Genomic DNA, 19,442 nt, shown 5'->3' on the forward strand with positions numbered 1-19,442 from the left:
TTCACTGGCAGGAACCTTCCAGACTTTTGCACGCAAAGAAAGGACTTAATGGTATATGCATCAACTCTGATGTACGTACAAATTTTATCAAGCAAAGTGCTTGAAAACTAAACAAAACTGGATTACCGAGACCACTAAACCCAGTGACTTACAAACAGCAATCTAAAGGGTTTCCTGGCAGTTCATAAATCTCAGCTGATAACTGAGGAGTAATAACACCAGCAAATTACTTTTCAAAGCAAACAGTTTCTATTATTCTTTATCTTCCGTTGGCATTCAGTAACTGAGTAATCACTCACATTCACAGAGGCTGTTTTGTCAGGTGTCAGAGTGCAGCTATTTGGTTATGTCACCTATGCAAATGCAATTGACACTTGGGTTTCTTAGGCACCCAACTCACGAAGCTATACAACTGGAACAGTTCATTTTTCTTTACATTTTAACTTTTTAACGTATCATCAGCCACCCAGATTTTTGGTAGCTAAAGATTTAGATGTTTATGGAACAGCACAAGCCTTCCTAGCAGTTTGACAGTGTTGCTTTTGTTGGTTAATGTTGGTCTGTATTAAGTCTGGGAAGCAGTTATCTTCTGAGCAAGAAAAATATTTTCATGCTACAGTATTTTTTGTTCGGTTTTATACTGGCGGATTCTTTTACTAGAGTAGCACAAGTATTTCCCCATGTCATTTCAGCCCACCCACCTCTCTGACGGCACAGGGCTCGCTTGTTAGCTTATACTCTTTTGCCTGCAGTGGGATTTGTATCTTCAGGTCTGTGGGCCGTTACAAGCCAAAGCAGTGAAACCCCAGGAACCGCAGGTTTTGTGGGGGACCCAGAACCAGGGCGGGCGCCCCCGAGGCCCGTTTCCGGGCCCCCGCAGGGGCACGCTCAGCGGGCTTCCGCAAGCGGCGCTACCCCCGCTTCCCCTGCCCGTGCTGTATCTGCAGCGTGCTTCGAGGGTGAAAGGCACCGTTCAGCAGACTCCCGTGAGGCCCGGCTGCCTCTGCGGCGTGCGGCCTTCCCCCGCTCCGAGCGCCCGCGCCAACGCGGCGCTACGGGCACCGAGAAGAGCAAGGCACGGGGCTGGGCACGGCGAGGGTCTTAAGACGAGCCCCGGAAACGGCCGGAAGCTCGGGCAGCCTTGCCGCCCGGCCCGAGGAAGAGCTCGGAGGCTGGAAGCTACGCGGAGGCGAGTCAGGCTGCCAAACGCCACGTCCCGGCCCCCGCCGGGGGCGGGGTCCCCGCCGGCAACGGCCGCAAGGGGGCGCAGCCCCGCCCCGAGAACCCGCCCACTCCCGAGGGGCGGGGCTCGCCCCGCCCCGCCCCGCCCCGGGCCGCTCCCGGCCTCCCCTCCCCTCCGCGCCCCGCCCTGTCCCTTCCCTCAGGGCCACGTCATTCGCTCTCCGCGGACGGAAGTGACGGCAGCCCGCCCGGCGGCCAACGGGCGCCTTGCGTGTGGCGGGGTGAGAGGTGAAAGATCAGGCGGGGCGGCAGGAAGATGGCGGCGCTGGCGGCGGTTGCCGGGCGGGGGACGCGGACGCAGTGAGGGGATGGCGGCGGCGCGGCAGGCGGCGCGCTGCGGCTGAGGCACCCACCGCCGCCCCCCCCGCGGCCCCGTGCCGCTGCTCCCGCGCGGCTGCCCCGCGCGCTCCTGTCGGTTGGCGGCGGCGCCGCCGCCCCGCGCCGCGCGCCCCCCATGAGCGGGGCGGGCGGGCTGGCGTGGCGCGCGCTGCACGCCCTGCTGCGCGCCCTGCTCTGCCTGCAGCGCGCGCTGCTCGCCTGCCTGCGCGGCCGCGCCGCCGCCGGGCCCCGCGCCTGGCTCTGGCGCCGCGCCGCCTCCGCCGCCGCCTCCTGCGCCCTCCTGGCGCCCGCCGCCCGGGCTTTCGCCTTCCGCAAGGCGGGCGCGGCGCGGCGGCGGCGGCGGCCCGGGGGCGCGGCGCAGGGCCGGCAGCGGTGGCGCTCGGACGGGCGGGCCCTGCAGAAGCTGCCGGTGCACATGGGGCTGGTGGTGACCGAGGAGGAGCCGAGCTACGCGGACATGGCCAGCCTGGTGGTGTGGTGCATGGCGGTGGGCATCTCCTACGTCAGCGTCTACGACCATAACGGTGAGCGGGGGTGGCGGGGCGAGGCCGTACGGCCGGGGCGCCCCGAGTGCCGGCGCGGGCGGCGCCCGCCCTGGGGAGCGCCTCCTGGCAGGCGGGCGCCGCCCGGGCCCGCTGTGCCGCCGGCGCGGAGCCACGGGGCCTCCCTCTCCCGGGGTCTTCCCGGGCCGGGCGCCAGCCTCGCCGTTGGCGGCTCCTTTCCCGTCCCCTGGAGCTGCTTGGCCTCTGCAGCGCTCCTGGCCCTGGCAAGCCCGGGGAACGTCCCGGGTGCCCTCCTGCCCCAGCCTCTCTGTCGGGGTGACCCGATCCTGCCCGCTCACGGGAGGGGCAGGTGGTGGGGCCTCTCCGGAGCCCTGTCCCCGGCCCTGGGCAGACAGGAACCGCTGGCATCTGAGAGCCATGACCATGTAGGGGATGGGCTGTTAGTAGCGAAGTGCTCTAAGCTACCTGCTCTGACGAGCTCTTTTTATGAGCTACGTCTGAACTTGCAGAAGTGGATGAATGAGAGTAGCCATCTGTTTTCATGTACTCTTTCTCATGTGAAGACATAAGATGGAAAGGTAGTTAAACATAAAAGCGTGCCCTGTGTGCTGTCTGTACTGTAAAATTAAATTACATGGCCTGCATTTGGTATAAGGACCATTGCTACTTGATGTTTGAGTTAACGCTGAGCCAGTGCTTGTGAAAACTTTAGTGTTTTTTCATATCTGCTCTGTGATTTTATTCATCACTGGGTCTCAGGTGTAAGACTGTTGAACTCTCGCTCTTGTAGATCCATTGATTCCACGTCACTGAGTATCTTAAAGATAAGCTCAGAGTTTGGATTTAACATTCTGTGGAATAATCATGGAACAAATCTGTTTTCTCATACCTATCCTTTCCTACTGAGGAGATGAAACCAGCCATATTCAAGATATTCTTAGGTGGAGCTTTCTACCCAGCTGTTGAGAGATGATTGCTAACTGAGACTAGACAAGCGATCAACTCGGAAGGGCTAATAATACATGAGATGGACTGTGTCCTGTTTCTGTCCTCTCCAGAGGAGAAAGCTTCATGCTGAAGATGGCTGTGCTCCTGCTGTCAATGGTAAGACTGTAGGAGACCAGTGTTTAACTGTTGTTTTGAGCCACTTCTCATGGCTATCTAGAGATGTCGTGGAAATTAGATTAGCTGTAGATTTATGCCAGGTTAGACCTACGGTCTCTAATAGTTGTCCTCTAGTTCTCTTTCAGGAAAAACTCAACAGTGCGTCCCACCTAAGTAGGTGCAATCTATTGTGAAGTGTGCAAAAGCATCTGGGGTATGCAGGCCTTTTCCTGAGCAGAGGCATTTGTGATTTTTTTTTTTTTTTTTTTTTTTTGAAAACCACTGACATTAATAGTTCTGTTTCATGTCTGGTCCTTCGTATGTGATATGAGCCTCAAATGGCTTGACTTTCACTAAATTCTCTAAGATCTTTTTAGAAACTAGGCTTAATACCAGTCACTTAGCAGTTTAAACTGGCCATCTGTGCAGGTCTGTTGTGGAACTTGGTTATGTTGTGTTTCAGTGGGAGAATGTCCTCGTTTGGAAGTCAAGGAATGGAATAAAACATTTGCATAAAATCTTGAGGACACAGAAAACGGCCAGCATCTTCTGAGAAGCCATTTATGTGTTGATATTTTTTGCTTTCATTTTGGAAAGCATTCAACGAGGTTAAATGCTGCAAAGCAAACATTAGTACCAAACAAGAGTGAGAGTTTTCCCTCATAGCCTGAAGAGAGACACTTTATTGTACAGGATCTCTAATTTTTGTCAAACCTCAAATAAGCTATCTGCAGTATTGCCTAATGCGTTATGTATGTATGCTGAGTTCCTGTACAGATCCCTGCATTGTGCTGCACAAATTATATACATGAGAACTGAATTGAGGAACAGATCCAGCTGAGAGTTTCTTAGTGGTCTTGGTTTTCAGATTGCTCACCATGCAAGTATTCAACACTGAGGAGGGAGAAGGCGGTAGCCACTGCCACTGAGTTCCTGTCTGACAGGGAGGAGCCAGCACTGTTATAGTGTCTGATGCCTTTCATTATGGAGAAGCTACTTCTGCTTCTCTAGCACACGTGTTGTGATCCAGTCAGATTGAAGACAAACTATTACAAGACTGTAAATATGATGACCAGAAATGACAAGGTTATGTCCTCTGAAGAGCAGTGTAGCTGAAATAACCTTGCAGAACAATTGTCTTTATTACCAGTTCAGGAAAAAAAAAATCTTGGAGATTATTTGCTGCTGCTTCCATGTATTGTTACATTTATGCTAAAGTTGCATGTTAAGAGGTTTTGTTAACACCTTTGAAATCTGAAAATATGGCTATTATCTCATGATTTTAGTATAAAGATATAATGCTTTTCAGTAGTTCATTCTTCTGTTAGTCCAGAATATGCTGGTCTAATTGCCAGCTCGAATTCCAGTTTGTTGGAACATGATTAAAGAAGGCAAGACTTAATGCAGAGTAACTAAACCATTTTAAATCAGTGGCTTTTGCCAAACTTTCAGATTTGATGAGAGTAGCCTGCCATTACACATGCATGTTCTTCATGGGTGTTCAATGGGTTTTCTGGGATAGCAGCCACAAGTGCTTTTTGCACAGCATCTTGTCAGCTGAGCCTTTTGAACTGGTTTCAGGGAATGAGCAAGTAGTCAGTCATATGGCTTGAGTATATGCTTACTTCTGGTAATAGCAGATATGTTGCCTTTCTTCTGGTGCTAAGCTCCTTACGGTGTCTGGATTGAGCATACAGCGTTTCCAGATAGACGACTTGTTAAGTAGGATGTTGTAGTTGTTGCTAAATCTGGCTCTGAATAATAGTGATGTCTGGAACCCTCAGCAATAACACTAGTATAGTGAAGGTGAATAAAGTCAGGTACAGCTTGCTCTTACCAGTAGCAGAGGGTGAACCTTAATTATGCTGTGCACTTGTTTTCATCTTCTCAGGTGGTGAGACTTACTTTTGGTCTGCTGAGCTTCTTCAGTAAGGTTCTGTCTTCCTACAGTTTTACCAACTATTGAATTATCAAAGATACGTTGTCCCACTGATGCTGGCTGTGGTAAAGAAGGAAACAAAATAAGTGCTCTGAATCTGTGTTAGATGTAGTGGGGTATACTTTAATTTGTTTCCTTTTTCATTGCACATTTGTAGTACTGAGATTCTTCTCATTGCAACAGGAAACTTTGATTACAAGAGTCATCTTCCATGGTTGCATTTTCTGGAAGAAATACTGTGTCAGTTTCCTGTTAGAAGGCTTAAATTAAAAATGTGTCCTTAATTGCCCCTTCTGTAGGAAGAGAGAGAAGCATGATGTTCTTTAAAGAAGTGCCAGATAAGCTGTTTATTTGTTTACAGTAGTGAATGTCTATATTTTTAACAAAATAACTAAATAGAAGGTTGTTTCTGTATTCTTCGGTGTGAAAATAAGTAGCTGCATCCCAGCTGACATTAGTGTGTTACAGCAGCTGCACCAGTAACTCTAAGGGCAACTTGGCTGGAGTTGTGCTGATTCTCATGGGCAATTACAGAACCAAATACGTTACAAATGTATTGGATAATACTTGTGGAACGTGATCAGGTACTTGGCTGTCTTCTCTGAATCCATGAAGATCAGTATGCCAGAAGACTGAGGTAAAGAGGTCTTTGCAGAATGCAGGAGGACCATAACGTAACCAACTGTCTTGTACTGTAATAAATATTTGGTGCTATGAGTTGCAGTGCTCAAAACTGAGGTTCCCCTCACCCCCGCCTCAGCAGGCTTGGAGGCCTAAGGTGGCATGCTTTTACTGCCTCTGGTGTTTAGGGCCCCTTTTCATTCTCCCAGTTTTCATTTATATGCAGCAGGACAGAGCCATAATAAACTTAATGCTACTGTGTGCACCTTGGTTATTAAATCCAGATTGACTAAAATTTTATCTTTTTGATCAAGGACTTATTTCTGTGGCCTTCTGTATTGCCAATCCTATTAATTGATAGAAATCCAGCCATGCTGGTCAAGACCTTTACTCTGAGGAAATAATGCAGCCTTCTCGCAGTCAGAAGGCAGTGATTATACAATTATATAATAGCAGTTAAAATATCTTCTGGGGAGCAGAAGCCTTTGACCAGTGTTATATGCCTTAACTTCCCTCTGTTAAAGTTACTTTGCCACTCAAGAGAGCTTGCTTGAGTGTTAACTTCTGTCCATCAGTGAAGCTTTCCTGAAATAGTTTGGGACAAGTCTAGAGCGCTTTTTGGGAGCTTGCTGAATCTTGGCATTTGAGTACTTTGGGCTCCTGAATAGATGCTTCAGGTTGAAGGCTTTTTAAAGCTCATAGTATGACTGTATTGAGCACTTGGGTTTCTTCATCCTGGGTTTAGCTTTCCAGTGAACTGCTTTACTTCTGACCAATTTTCTCTTAAAAATTCTTTGGAAGGATAGAGTACTGCAGTAAGCAAAATAAATTATTTCATGAGCCCCAAACATAGGCTTTTAGTCTCTTCCAAATTACTTGGTAGTTTAGCACATCTGATCAATCTATAAAACTTCCTGGGTGTTCAGTGTGTTCACTTCACTGGGGGAGATAAATATGTTCTAGTTTTGTGTCACTGGAACACTTTGAGATATTAGTATCACATGGCATCTGCTGTGGGTCTTCACCCATGTGAAACTTCAAATTCAACAACTGCGTTTTGGTGTTGAGTTGGCAGGGGTCCTCAGACCACATTTATTAAAAGGGCTGACACTAATATGTAGAAGATAGTCTCCTTATAGGTATGGGTAATATGAAAGTAGTATCTCTTCTCTTAATTGCTGATGAGCTCTTGTTCTCCGGGTACAGAATGTCCCTCTAACAAGAAATGTGGAGGAATGGTCACCTACAAGGTTGTAAGTTCTAACTTGAATTCTTCCTGTTAGGTTAGTGCTTGCTGGCTTAAGTGGCTTTAATGTGAATGAAACTGAAAGTGGCTGCAGTCACATTCAAACTTGGATTATATTTTTTTCTAGACTCTTGGGATAGACAAACCTAATACATTCTTCTAGCTCTCTGTATCCTGTGAGGTCCAGTGTAATGACTCAAAACCTGCTTTCCTCCATTAAACTGCAACCAGCATGATCCAACACAAGGATGTAGGCAGAAGTTGTTCATGTGTTAAAACAGTTTCTTGCATGTACATTATTTGAAGTGGGTTATGATTTGATGTTTCTCAAACTTTTAATAGTTTGATTAAAACAGACTTGTTACCTTATGAATCTTCCCTTGTTGGCACTGGAAGGGAGTTGAGAAAAAGCAGATAACTGAAATGCTGTGGAAATGTATTCTTTCCTAGGCTTAACTTTGGTTAAGGTGTTGCCTAGTAAGGAGGAGCTGACCCTTCTCCTGTGTTTTACCAGATTCTGCTGCTTTAAAAAGCAGGCAAGTGAGAATGTTGAACTTTGAGATGCTACTAAGGCATTAACAGGTGGTGGCTGTGATAGTCTAGCCAGACAAACACATGGTTGACACCACCTGGTGTTTCTCTGTGCTAGTTGTTCCCCTCCAGCCTGCAATTCCTGTCAGTTTTGAGCCTTGCTTCTGCTGAACTCACAGCCTCTTAATTACAAACTGCATTTGTCAGTCTCTAACCCTAAAATGCTGCAACACCACAGTTGATTGCAAAGGGGCATGGCTTGTAACTATTGTAAAACTGAGCAAAAGGAGTGTGTCCTGGAAAAGACCTGTGTAATGGAGGACTACTGCAGGAAGCTAAAACACTTCAGGTTTGCCTCTGCTCTAATGGGGACTAATGATCAACAGCAGGTTTGCAGCTCTTGTTGTAAAAAACAAGAATTATCCCTGGAAACAGCTCACATGTTCACAGTAGTTTAAAAAAACATAAACTGAAGTTTTATACTCTCTTGCTTTGGGAATTGTAGTGCTTCAATATGCATAATTCTTAAAACACCTCATTTGCTGGAATATACAGACTTGCACCAGCTTGCAAAGACTCCAGAGTTCTGACTGAACAAAACTGTTTCTGCTTTTCAAAAACAAAAATTGTTTCTAATGAGAAATAATAGTGACAATTTCATGTTTGTGTTCCATATTAGAAATAGTAGGGCTGAAATTTTCTTCACTTAACAGCAAACAGCTGTTGTATTGCTAAAATTTATTAGACTTCTTGTCAAACATTAACTTTCTATAATGTTAAAATCATATTATGGATGTGCTTTCAACTTCTGTGGAAGACTGTGGATAAAATTGGAAGGTATCATTAAATCAAGACTTAAGTCTCACTGCCTAGGAACACTTGAATTTTGTTAGTGAGTTGGTCTGCTCATGCACTCTTGTGTACTATATTTATCATGTATAAATTACCAACAGCATCTTCCAGAACTAACTTGGATATATTTTCAAAATTTTAAAAAATCTACCTTGTAGACAAATGGGTTTTTGAGATACTGTAAGGGAAGGGGATGTATGTCTGAGCCATAACCATGTAAAATAATTTTTAAAGTTAAATGTGAATTTGGCCCATGGACATTGCCTCTGGCAGGACTGTGTTTGCCATCATATGTGTTCATAAGAAACTCTCTTGTGCTCTGAGTGAGAGACCAAACACTGAAGGAGTAAAGTTCCCAGATGCTATTGGTTTTAAATGAAGATTTCAGTTAGTTTGGATGTTTACTACCTTCTGATATGCTTCAGGATCTTCTCTGCAGGAAGACTGCAGGTGTGTCAAGGTTGGTGGATCAGTTGGAATTTAGGTGTAGAGGTCTTTCCAAGAAAGACATACTATGACTATACAGTACAACTACAATAGCTTCCAGTTCATGTTAAACTGCTATTCCAAGAGCAACGCAGGACCCAGGTTTGAACAACTAAGGAGGTGGGTGAGATAAACAAGGAGAATAGAAGGGAGATGCTGGTGATATTCAGAACACATCTAGCATGTCTTCAGTATCCACTGTGTGTATTAAGGACCTTCATTTCAGAGCTGGACCAAGTCCTTTACGTGATGTCCCTTTGCACTGAGCAGGAAGCACGTTAGTATATTCTCCTACCCATTATCCCCAATGTCTTCATTTACTTCAGAGCACTCCAGTGCAGATTCTTAAATCTGTTCTTCCAGTCTTTGACAGGAATAAGTAACAACTTTTCATGAGAGAAGAATTTATATCATTAGCGTTGGGTGGGGAAGGGGAAGAAGAGAGCAGCTGACTGTTTCCCAGATTGGGATCCTTTCCTAATTATGCTAACTCTTTTTCTGAATATTGAACATAGTTTATTTTTTTCTTTTCTCATCTTGAAAATGGATGGAAGTCAAGTGACTCTTAGAGGTGAGGTACATGCAACCTTGTACAGATCTCACTTGAAGATGGTGCAGGATTAGCAATTGCAGTAGCTGCACTGCTGCTGACCTTAAGTGTAAGAAAGACAATCAGTGCTAACTCTAGCACTAAACTCTGCTTGGGTAAGTCTGTTGTATCAAACAGCATTACTCAAAGCAGCATTCTCAACTTTTGACATGTATGAATATACACTAGTAAGCAGGAGCACAATGTGTAACAATTTAACTTTAGCTTAGACTTAGTGAACGTATTCTAACAATTTTTTCTATCAAGGTTGCCACCTTACTGAGATTTGCTTGTCTGTCAACATGTGAAATCAGTTATAAGCATCGCTAACATTTGTGTAATGAAGTGAATTATTTTTTTGCAGGAAGTATCCAGGATGGGAGGAAAACTAGATGCTTTACCACCTATTAAAACCTCTAATGAACCCTGTATAAAAACACTAACTCACTGGGGCTAAAAGACTAGCATATTAAATGCATTGTATCACTTCATGTTGCAAACTAACTCCTAATGTATTATGGTCTTAACCCAATGCTTATACACTGTTTGACCACTACTGATGTGGAAGCTGCTGTTTGTAGCAGTATCTAATCCCAGAGTCAGGCTGAGGTGATGAATCATAAGCCCGATCATAAAATTGTATATGAGTTCAGTGTTTCTTGTAAGATTATTGTGTGGATGTTTGTAGACTGGTCAACAGAAGAGCTTGACATGGGATTTCTGAATGAAACTTAGGCTCTTAGTAACAACCCCCGAATACAATGTGATAAAAGTGTTATCAGTCCCTAAGTACATGTGCCTAGCCACGCTTTTGCATTGTAAATATTTAAGATGTAACACTTACTTTTTACTGTGGCTTTTAATTAGAAATAGTTGTGTTATGTCTCTTAAGAGCTAGAATTTATTTTAGAACAGGAACCCAAGCATGTTTGGTTAAGCAAGTTTTTGTAATCTGTTGCACTCAAAATGTGTCTACCATAAACATGTAAGTATAAAAAGGCCTTGGGGACTGCATTAACTCCTTGGAATATACAGCTTGTGAAATCCTCTTATTAGGAAATCCATGGCATTGGCCATGGCATAAGAACGGACAGTTACTGTGGCCTGATACGCTGATTTAGTCTTGTGGCTCTTGCTTTGTGATGACTTGCTTTGTTAGCCTGCAGCCTTAATGGTGTGGCAGTAAGTGGTGGCAGACTTAAGCTGCAAATCTACAGCAGCACAGGCATGAAAGCATTTTGGTGTTAATCTGATTTGGTGGTCCTGTGCTGGTAGGGTATTGCTATATCAAACTATTGCTAGCATGCTAAGGACCATGAAGTAAGTCTTAAACTATCCCTTATGCAATTGCAGCTTGCTACTTAAACCAGGCTGAGTGAAAGAGGAACAAAAGCATGTGAGAGTTGTCTTTCCAAGGTCACCGAAGTTAGTCATGTGCAATAGCACTTGCTTTAGATTCTTATCGTACTTGTGAACTCCAGTTTGAAACCAGTACTGACTACCTGATTCTTTTTTCTTCCTGCCTAGTGTAAGATTTGTTTTGTAGCACTCTTTATAGGAGTTGGCTGACAATGCAACCTTTTTTAAAGGTATTTTCAAGAGGAATAATTCAAGATTGATGGATGAAATTTTAAAACAGCAGCAAGAACTCTTAGGACTAGATTGCTCCAAGTACACCATGGAATTTGCAAATCAAGACAAAGCTGATCAAGGTAAGATGAATTGCAAGGGGGGATTGGCATGACTCAAAGTAGTTCTATATAAATCATAAGTCTGCTTTTACTTAAACACATTCCTGTGCACAGTGACCTTTTCCTTCATTAAGCTCTGATTATCAGAACACATGCAACCTTCCTAGGCTAGTAGTAAACTTTCATTGTGCTTATTTGTTCTTAACTAATAGTGAAGTGTTGCGCTCTCCTTCCCATAGTGATCGTTACTGGATAGTCTGATCTTCCCTTTAGCCCGACTGTTGTGCCATGACCCCTTTAATGCATCAGTGTAGCTCAAATCCCCACTGTTTCAGTGAGGTTAATTCTTTTGCTGAAAGAGTTGAAAAGGCCCTGGAGTTACTGTAAGGGAACTGATGTCAAGCTAACAATGCCTGCACTTCCATCTTTCCAAACTTATACCTCAAAGTTGGGAGGAAGAAGGGAAAGAGCAAGACTGCTGGTTGTTGTGGTGACATATAATGACACCAGGAAGGTAAAGTTTTTAGAAAAAGCTTTAAAAAAAGCAAACAATTTTAAAAGTCTGTGATAGTAGCTTTTGCATGTAGTAGAAGTGGAAAACAGGAATATGTTTCAAGGTTAACGTTCCTTATTCAATACTGTCTGCTGTAAGTATTCATTTAGGTATGCTGACTAACACAAATGCTAGAAGTCTGTTCAAAATGTAGTAAATCACAAGCATGTACTTACTAAAGCAAGCCTTTGCCTTGGAGGGATAGGCTGATACAGCTCTCCTACAACTCATAATATTTAAATAGGTCTCATAATGAAAAGCCCTTACATTTTAAGACAATCGTATTACATAGTTCAAAGACTTAAGACAAAACTACACTTCAAGCTGTAGTACATTTAGCTGTGTTTAAGATGCTGTTGACTGAGTCTTGCTTCTCCTACAAGAGCTAATAGGATGGTGAGATCCTTTGTGCCAGTTTTCCAGTATAAAATCCAATGTTGTAGAATAAACTTGCCTTGTAAGCAACTTCAGCTAAGGTGCTAGTGTTTACATGGAAACACTAGAGTTTCATGTTATTTCTCTTTATTCCTGTGAAGGTTGAAATAACCAGCAGAAAACAGGGTAGACAGGCTGTTAATGTCTTAAACTCTAGCATACTTAGCTGCACTTACCTAAATCTGGATATTTATGTCCAGACCAAATGAACTACTGGAAGACTGCTCAGATTTGCTGACTGAAAGGGTGCATTTAAGTCTCAGGAACCTTTTGTGCTGAAAGCCATAGAAAGCAGAGGTGTTTTCTGTTCTCTTGAGAATTTTTCATTTTTACTTAGAAGGCTCCGCAGTCAGACCAGGTGCTTCATACTTTGAACTGAACAAGCTGACATCTATCCAGTTTATAATGATAAATTGCAAATTTTCACTTCTGAGAAGCAAAAAGGCATGTCTTACACTTATGAATACTGCTAGAGAAATATTCTTTAACATAGGACATATGACAAATCAAACAATATCAAGGAACAACTATTTTCATTCTGGTGGCTTTGGATAGACTAACTGAGGTTTTTTAGGTGTTCTTATGAGTCCTCTTCACTGTATTCTGTGGTCCTTTGCAGGCAGGTTCTGCAGTTTTAAGAAATGCTATTTTTAAGTATCTAGTTATAACTATCATAAGTTCTGTATCAGTCTAATGTGTCCACACACTAGTATTTAACCCAGTTACATCAAACTGGGTTTAGTATACTATGTGTAGCCTTCAGCTTCCTTGGCAAGTTTACCTCTTAGGTACCTTATCAGAAGTGACAGTGATGCAAGTCATGTAGTGCACGAAGACTCTTACCTCACAATGGTGTAGACAATAAGATTGTTGTGAAATGTCCTCTTATGTCACAGAAATAATTACAGCCTAATGGGCGAACTCTGGTACTATTACCTGGTTCCTAGCTTGTCTGCAGCAGTCTTAGATCAATATTGTAACTCTTGCATCAGTTTTCAAGTGCTGCTGAAAGATCCTGTGATCCTGTTCAGGGAGGGCCCCACCTTAATCATTGTGTCACATGAATGTCCACAGTAGCTGTTAAAACACCTTCCTCTTTTAGGGTAGGAATTAGATCTTTTTTTCCTTTCTCTGAACTGCAAGTCTTTCTGCATTGCTTACCACCCCCCAAGTTACTATCTAGGCACCTTCCTCTCACTGCTTTGCCTGACAGCATAAGAACCAATGCAAATTCCCTGGAAGACTCTACATTTCAAGACTGACAATAATTAAACCAACCTTCACAAGACTCCTCAAAATAGTTGCCTTAAACTTGCTTTTTAGTGTTACAGCAAATCCAGAAGATTCTTACCCACTTCTGTAAGAGATGGATGAGGTATATCTATGACTATCCATATAATATATGAAGTAATCTACAAGTTACTTTCAATCATATCCTGTGAATATCTAAAGCATATTCAAAACAACTATATTTCTGTTGCTTTTAAACTGTGTTTTGTACTTTCAGTTTTAAATTGCCAATCTACATTGAAGGTGCTGTCTCCGGAAGATGGAAAAGCAGACATAGTAAAAGCTGCTCAGAACTTTTGTCAGTTGGTAGCACAGCAGCAAAGAACATACACAGACCTGGATGTGAATGTGTTAGACAACTTATTAAGTAGTAAGTATGACATGGTCTGTGGGGAGGAGGGGAAACAGTACTTGATTCATAATGGATTTTGTTTCTAGTATATTTATTGCTTAGAACATATGTATCTTGATGCTTAGTCTATCAGGGTAAGTTATGATTATTGCTTTTGGGCTTCTGCTAAAAATTTCTTGCTGGTCTGTTCCCTTTTGAGCTTTTTCTTTAAGCAGAAAAAGGAAACCTTAAGCTAAATTGGAGAGTCTCAGCTTTTCAAAGTTTACAGCCTCTGTGGGATGTTCTGCGATGAGCTTTCTGAAAAAAGTACCACTGAAACTAGACTATTATAACTTAGGTTAACTTCTTGCAAGTTAGCATGCTGCAAAGCTGGGTATGGGCAGAGAGTCTTTTCCAGATCTAGTTACAGCAATTAAAGCTGTTACTGCTGCCTAACTACCACCCTGAGTCCAAATGATAGAGCACTTGCTGATCTTTTGCTGCTGTATAACCCACACTAGTTTAGTTATCTTTGTTAGTAATTCATGCAGATTACTAACTCTGCACTGAGGCGCATGGCTATGTGCAATAACTATGAAAAGGGCAGGGCTGCCCTAATCTCTCACCTGGGAGAAGTAGTTCAGAACAAGCCTGCACTTCCCTGGCAGTGCTGTGGAGCTGTAGTACTTGTTCAGCTTTCCTAGGTGATCCATGCATGTTAATTGCAGCTGTAATTAACTTGGCAGGGTTCAGGTTTCAGACTGCACGCTTGAACTTGGATGTCTGCAGGCACATTATTGTAGTGTGGCTCCCATTAATTGAACTTCAGAGAGTGATTTTTTTTTTTTTTCAAATGGGTGGTCAGCTGAATTGCTCTGCAGACTGAATACAATGACAGTTTAGACACTTTAATCTTAATTTGAAACTGAATTCTGTCCCTGTTGTCAGCATGCTGCATGATAGCTTCTCACTGTAATGGAATTAAACATGTTTAATAAGGCACCTGAAGAAATCACTTGGATATCTATCCTGTTAGACGCCAGAGGCAACTTAAGGAAATAAATAATGGCTTGTCTAAAACGGTCACTGACTTTGTGAAGAACTGGTGACACTTGATATCCATGTATGTATTTTGGCCAGTGATGTTTAACTGGAGCTTCTCAAATACTTGTTCATGATCTTCTATCCACACATTTTGGTGTCTGGATGTGTTAAAAGTATTACGTCCAGTCTGCATAGCCTTAAAAACTAGCAGATTTATTGTTCAAGTAATGCATGCTAGCTGAGCACAGAAAAAGAAATCTCCTAGACTTTTAATCTGTCAAAACTGTAAACTTTGAAAACAGGCAGCTTAATCTATGTAGCTAATAACTAAGGATAGTATCTATAACTAGTTCTGCTTATTAATTTGCCTGGCTTTAATGCTTAGGACAGTTGGAGGTGAAGAACTACTCTTTCATGACTTATTTAGCAGCAGCTTATGAAACTACCCATTTTAGTTGTAGGCAGATTTAGTTTCTGTGCATCCTTAGTGGCAAGGTATTGAATGTAAACATCTGTGAGTTGCTGATCTAAATTGAGAGTGAGTTCTGAAAAGTAGTACTTAAGTAGCTGTGTTTTTTAGGGTTTGTGTTCATGGTGACTTCTATAAGCTTCTGTTTTTTCACATTTTTATTTAAATGCCTGACAATGTAGTTTTTTAACTTTCTGTTCATATTCAGGATGCAGTTATTTAAGTCTAGTCCTAAAATGGTATGGTTCTAGCTTGTCATGTGGCTTTTCTGGTTCTTAATCTAGTCATGCTCTAATTCTTACAGCTTGAGTTTTCTTCAGTGTAAGGGTACTTTCTTCTGAGCAATGCCTCAGCTAACCAGCTTGTCTTCAGAAAAATAGATGCCAGCTGCATTATAATATTGTCTGTACTTGCCATCTGCCTTCCTAGTAAAAAGAACATGACTATCAATTAAGGTCGTTCAACTTGCCCTATAAAAATCTATGTGGAGAAGAGAAGGGTAGTGCTGTCAGCTCTACAAATTCCTTCATGTTCCCCTCAGAACTCCTGACCTAGAAGGGATGTTGCCAGATTCCTGTCCCTTGAGTGTCCAAGTCTTTTGGCCTTTTTTTGAGTCTGCTCCCAAATCCTTTTATCTTGTGTGTGCTATACTTGGAGTGCTGTAATTCTAGCAGCTCTGTGGAAGCTTTCACATGTAAAGTATCTGTAGTGTTGGTATGTTTAGGTAGAGAAATGGATGCGGAGAGGAAAGCATAGTACTGTGTTGTGAATCGGCTGTTCTGACAGTAATACTACAGTGTACATTTTCATTTTCCTTCAGATAGGAACCAGAAGGAAATACTAGCATTAATTGGGCTCTCTGAAGGTCTTTTCCTGTTTGAAAAGCCATTGCAGTGTTGAAGATCCTGCTGCTGAACTGGCCAGCTGAGGAGTACTCAGCTACTGAATCAGCTGATGAGTAAAGCTGCCCACTTCCTCCAGAGTCCCCACTTCTAAGTATTCACTGCTTCCCTGCAAAGTTCTTTCATACTAACATGCTAGCTTCTGAACACATAAGCGGCTTTTGCTTTATAATTTTTTTCTTAACTTTGAGATAAGATTTGCACTGTGGCACACAGCACTCATATCTAAATACTTCATCCTTCCTTAGAAATGCACATGCTTGGGAAAATAGCTTCTTTAGCTCTGGTAAAAGAATTATTATTGTGATGATTCAGTGGGGAGGGAGGATATGAGCTTTTTGAAATCTCCAGCTTCAGTTTCAAAACCTGGGTGGAGCAAAATCTGATAGGACCTTAGTTTCCTGTTCTGTTATTCCCAAAGTTAAGTTCCTTTACAACTAAACTTAAACTTGTAAAAGGTTCTTGACTGGTTTGGGTTTTTTTCTTAAACAAGTGAGAAAAGAACTGAGAAATAACACCTGAAGTTCAGAGTAAATAGGCAGTATTAAACTTTATCTGCTAAAGGTAGGCATTATGCAATGTAAGCACTCTTGCAGTTAACTTGTAGGATTAGTGGATAATGGAAGGGGTAATGAGAAATAGCGTGCAATAATCATGACTAACTGCAGCATTACAGCAAAGTAGGGTTGTAACTTCTGGATTGCTTTTCAGATGAGCTAGGTAGGTACATGAAGAATAGCTCACCTTCTTGGGTCCCATTGGGGTACTATACTGGTTTTCACATGTTGCCCTAATCAACTTGCTGGAATTAGCAGGGAAAGCTGGACTAAGACTGTTCCTTCTAAGCTTATTGCCTATCTGTCAATTTTAGCCTGGAGTAGCTCGGGTATGGCAGAAGTGTATGGAAGGGAGACAGTGTTGTTTGGCCATTGATTGTCTTCAACCTCAGGAGATCAGTAGGATGTTCTTGCTGGTGAGCAAGACAGCAAGCTACTAAAGATTTAATTAGCTTCTCTTTTCTTGGGGTGACTTCCTTGTGCACCAAACTGTAGTATTTGGTCTCAGCTTTTCAGGGAATGAAGTTTAGTAGCTTTTTTCAAACAGCTGCTTGTATGCCCTGTTCCAGAGACTGGGCAGGGACAATGAGGTCATCTGAGTTAGGATTAGACTAGTGGAATGACAGTGACTGGGGTTTTAAGGTATGGGTAGTAAGTGTGAGCACTTAGTGAAGTCCTTCAGTGTTATCTAGCTCTGCCCTGCAATGGGTCATGCTGTCCACTTAGTAACAGAAAAAAAAAAAATATTGCCCTCTTCTTCCTCTCTCATTAACCAGAAAGATGTCACCTGCAACAGTTTGAAATTTCATAGTAAGAGTTGTTTTTTAAAATTGTCTGTCTAGCTCCATACTGAGAAAGGCAGTTCATCTGACAGGGTATTTTTTTACAACTTGTTTTCTTGATGGTCTGTGATACCAATTTGTTCTTCAGTGGAACCTCCTTAAGTGGTTTTTTTTTGTGTGTGTGTGTGTGTGTGTTAGTAGTCCTTTTACTGTACTTGACTATAACTCCACATAGTTGAGTTAGGACTGTAGTAGGTATGGGTCAGGGTACAGCATATTCTATGCTACTAAAATCAAGTTTGCCAAGACAAAACTAGAACAAGTCAGTTTAAACAGCAGTGTTAAGGTTTGCTGTTACTCAAAACAATGTAACTGTTCCTACCACTCCCTTACCAAGTCTTTGAAAACTACCTGACATAAAAATAACAGTCCAACTGGGCTTGCAGTGGCTGCCTAAGCTTTTGCTCAGTTGGTCCTGTTCAGGTGGTGCAAGACCAGTCTGTCCTCTTGGGCTCTTAATTGTTAACTTGTCCTCAGGAGCTTCACTTCATTTAAAAAAAAAAAATGCATTCAATGAAAAAGCAGAGGCCTTAGGGTTTAGAATTAAACCAAATCTTCTGGTGAATTTGATGAAACCTAATTTAACTTGTTCTTACAGGTACAAATGGATTTCCTGATCCTGATTTAGTCTTGAAGTTTGGTCCTGTGGACAGCACATTAGGATTCCTTCCATGGCACATCAGACTGACAGAGATCATGTGAGTTGCCTATAAATACTGTAAAACAGGTTGGAATAATATCTAACTAAACAAGACTTTATGTGACTGACTTTATGGAAATAGCCATAAGAGCAGATCTGTGTAAACAAAGGTGCCTGGAGATGGATTTGAGGGTATTTTAAAATTGTTGAATGAAACCTGTCAAACATTCATTGTTGTTCCTTCAGCTGCAACTACGCAACAGCAGGCTTTACTCTTCAGGTTTAAGGAACAGCTTCTGTCATCAGAACTGGTCCAATCCCAGTTCTGTTGGTATTGCTTATGTGGATTTTGAGTGGCTTACAAGTTTCTATCAGGGAAACAAATGATATAAGCAAAATAGGATAATGTACGATGATCATGCCTCTGGATTACTTTCCAATCTGGGCAATAACTGAACTGACTATAGTTGCTGTATTTCTTAAATCTGAGAACATTTATAGGGCACTTAAATATCTGGGAGACCTGTGCTTCTCTAGCTTTGTCACTAATTTGAAGTGCCCTATGTACTGTAATGGGTAGGTTTTGATTTAGAAGGTGACAAGATATTAATGGCTAGTTTAGTTACTAGAGTTGTGACAGTAACAGTGTTATGAACAACTTCACAAGGTTACTCAGACAATAGCTTGCTTTAAGTAGTGATATTCCTGGCTGGCCATACTAATCGTGTGGTGTTTATAAAAGCTTATTTTAACTTTTCTAACTTGCTTTCTCAGTTCTTTGCCTTCCCACCTGAACATCAGCTATGAAGACTTTTTCTCTGCCCTCCATCACTATGCAGCCTGTGAGCAACGCTGGGGAAAGTGACTTCTGGCTGAGCACATGGAGTCAGGCTTTCTGTGGGAAGGAATTGATGTCTGTTTACAAGCACCTGTGACCCATAAGTCTGGTTCATAGTCCTTTCTTAATTTATCAACAAATTCAATAAAGTGTCTTACCTTTCTAGAGAGTCTGTGTGAATGCGTGAGAATCTATGGGGAGGGGGAAATTCACAGATTTCCATTATGAAAAAAACGGTTATTGCAAGCAAAGCTGTTCAAAGCTGAATTACACTCACTTTCATGTCCAAATGACCAAAAGAACATGCAAGAATTGAGTCTTGTGAAATCTACAGGACAATGTAAATAGGAGTTCCTGCACTTAAGGTCCTTAAACCCAAGGAGGAACTCTGATGTCAG

General features: G+C 42.5%; 1 protein-coding gene across 1 annotated transcript; it reads left to right on the forward strand.

Moving 5' to 3' along the window:
- Positions 1-1,453: 1,453 nt before the first annotated feature.
- On the forward strand, positions 1,454-19,213 carry NUS1 (NUS1 dehydrodolichyl diphosphate synthase subunit). Its single transcript, XM_075498622.1, has 5 exons — positions 1,454-2,105; positions 11,042-11,164; positions 13,639-13,791; positions 18,165-18,264; positions 18,981-19,213. The coding sequence occupies exons 1-5, from the start codon at positions 1,697-1,699 to the stop codon at positions 19,069-19,071; spliced, it is 876 nt and encodes a 291-aa protein (XP_075354737.1). The 5' UTR covers positions 1,454-1,696; the 3' UTR covers positions 19,072-19,213.
- The last annotated feature ends 229 nt before the right edge of the window (positions 19,214-19,442 follow it).

Source organism: Mycteria americana, chromosome 3 (assembly GCF_035582795.1).
Source record: "Mycteria americana isolate JAX WOST 10 ecotype Jacksonville Zoo and Gardens chromosome 3, USCA_MyAme_1.0, whole genome shotgun sequence".
In the NCBI taxonomy this organism is placed as follows: Eukaryota; Metazoa; Chordata; class Aves; order Ciconiiformes; family Ciconiidae; genus Mycteria; species Mycteria americana.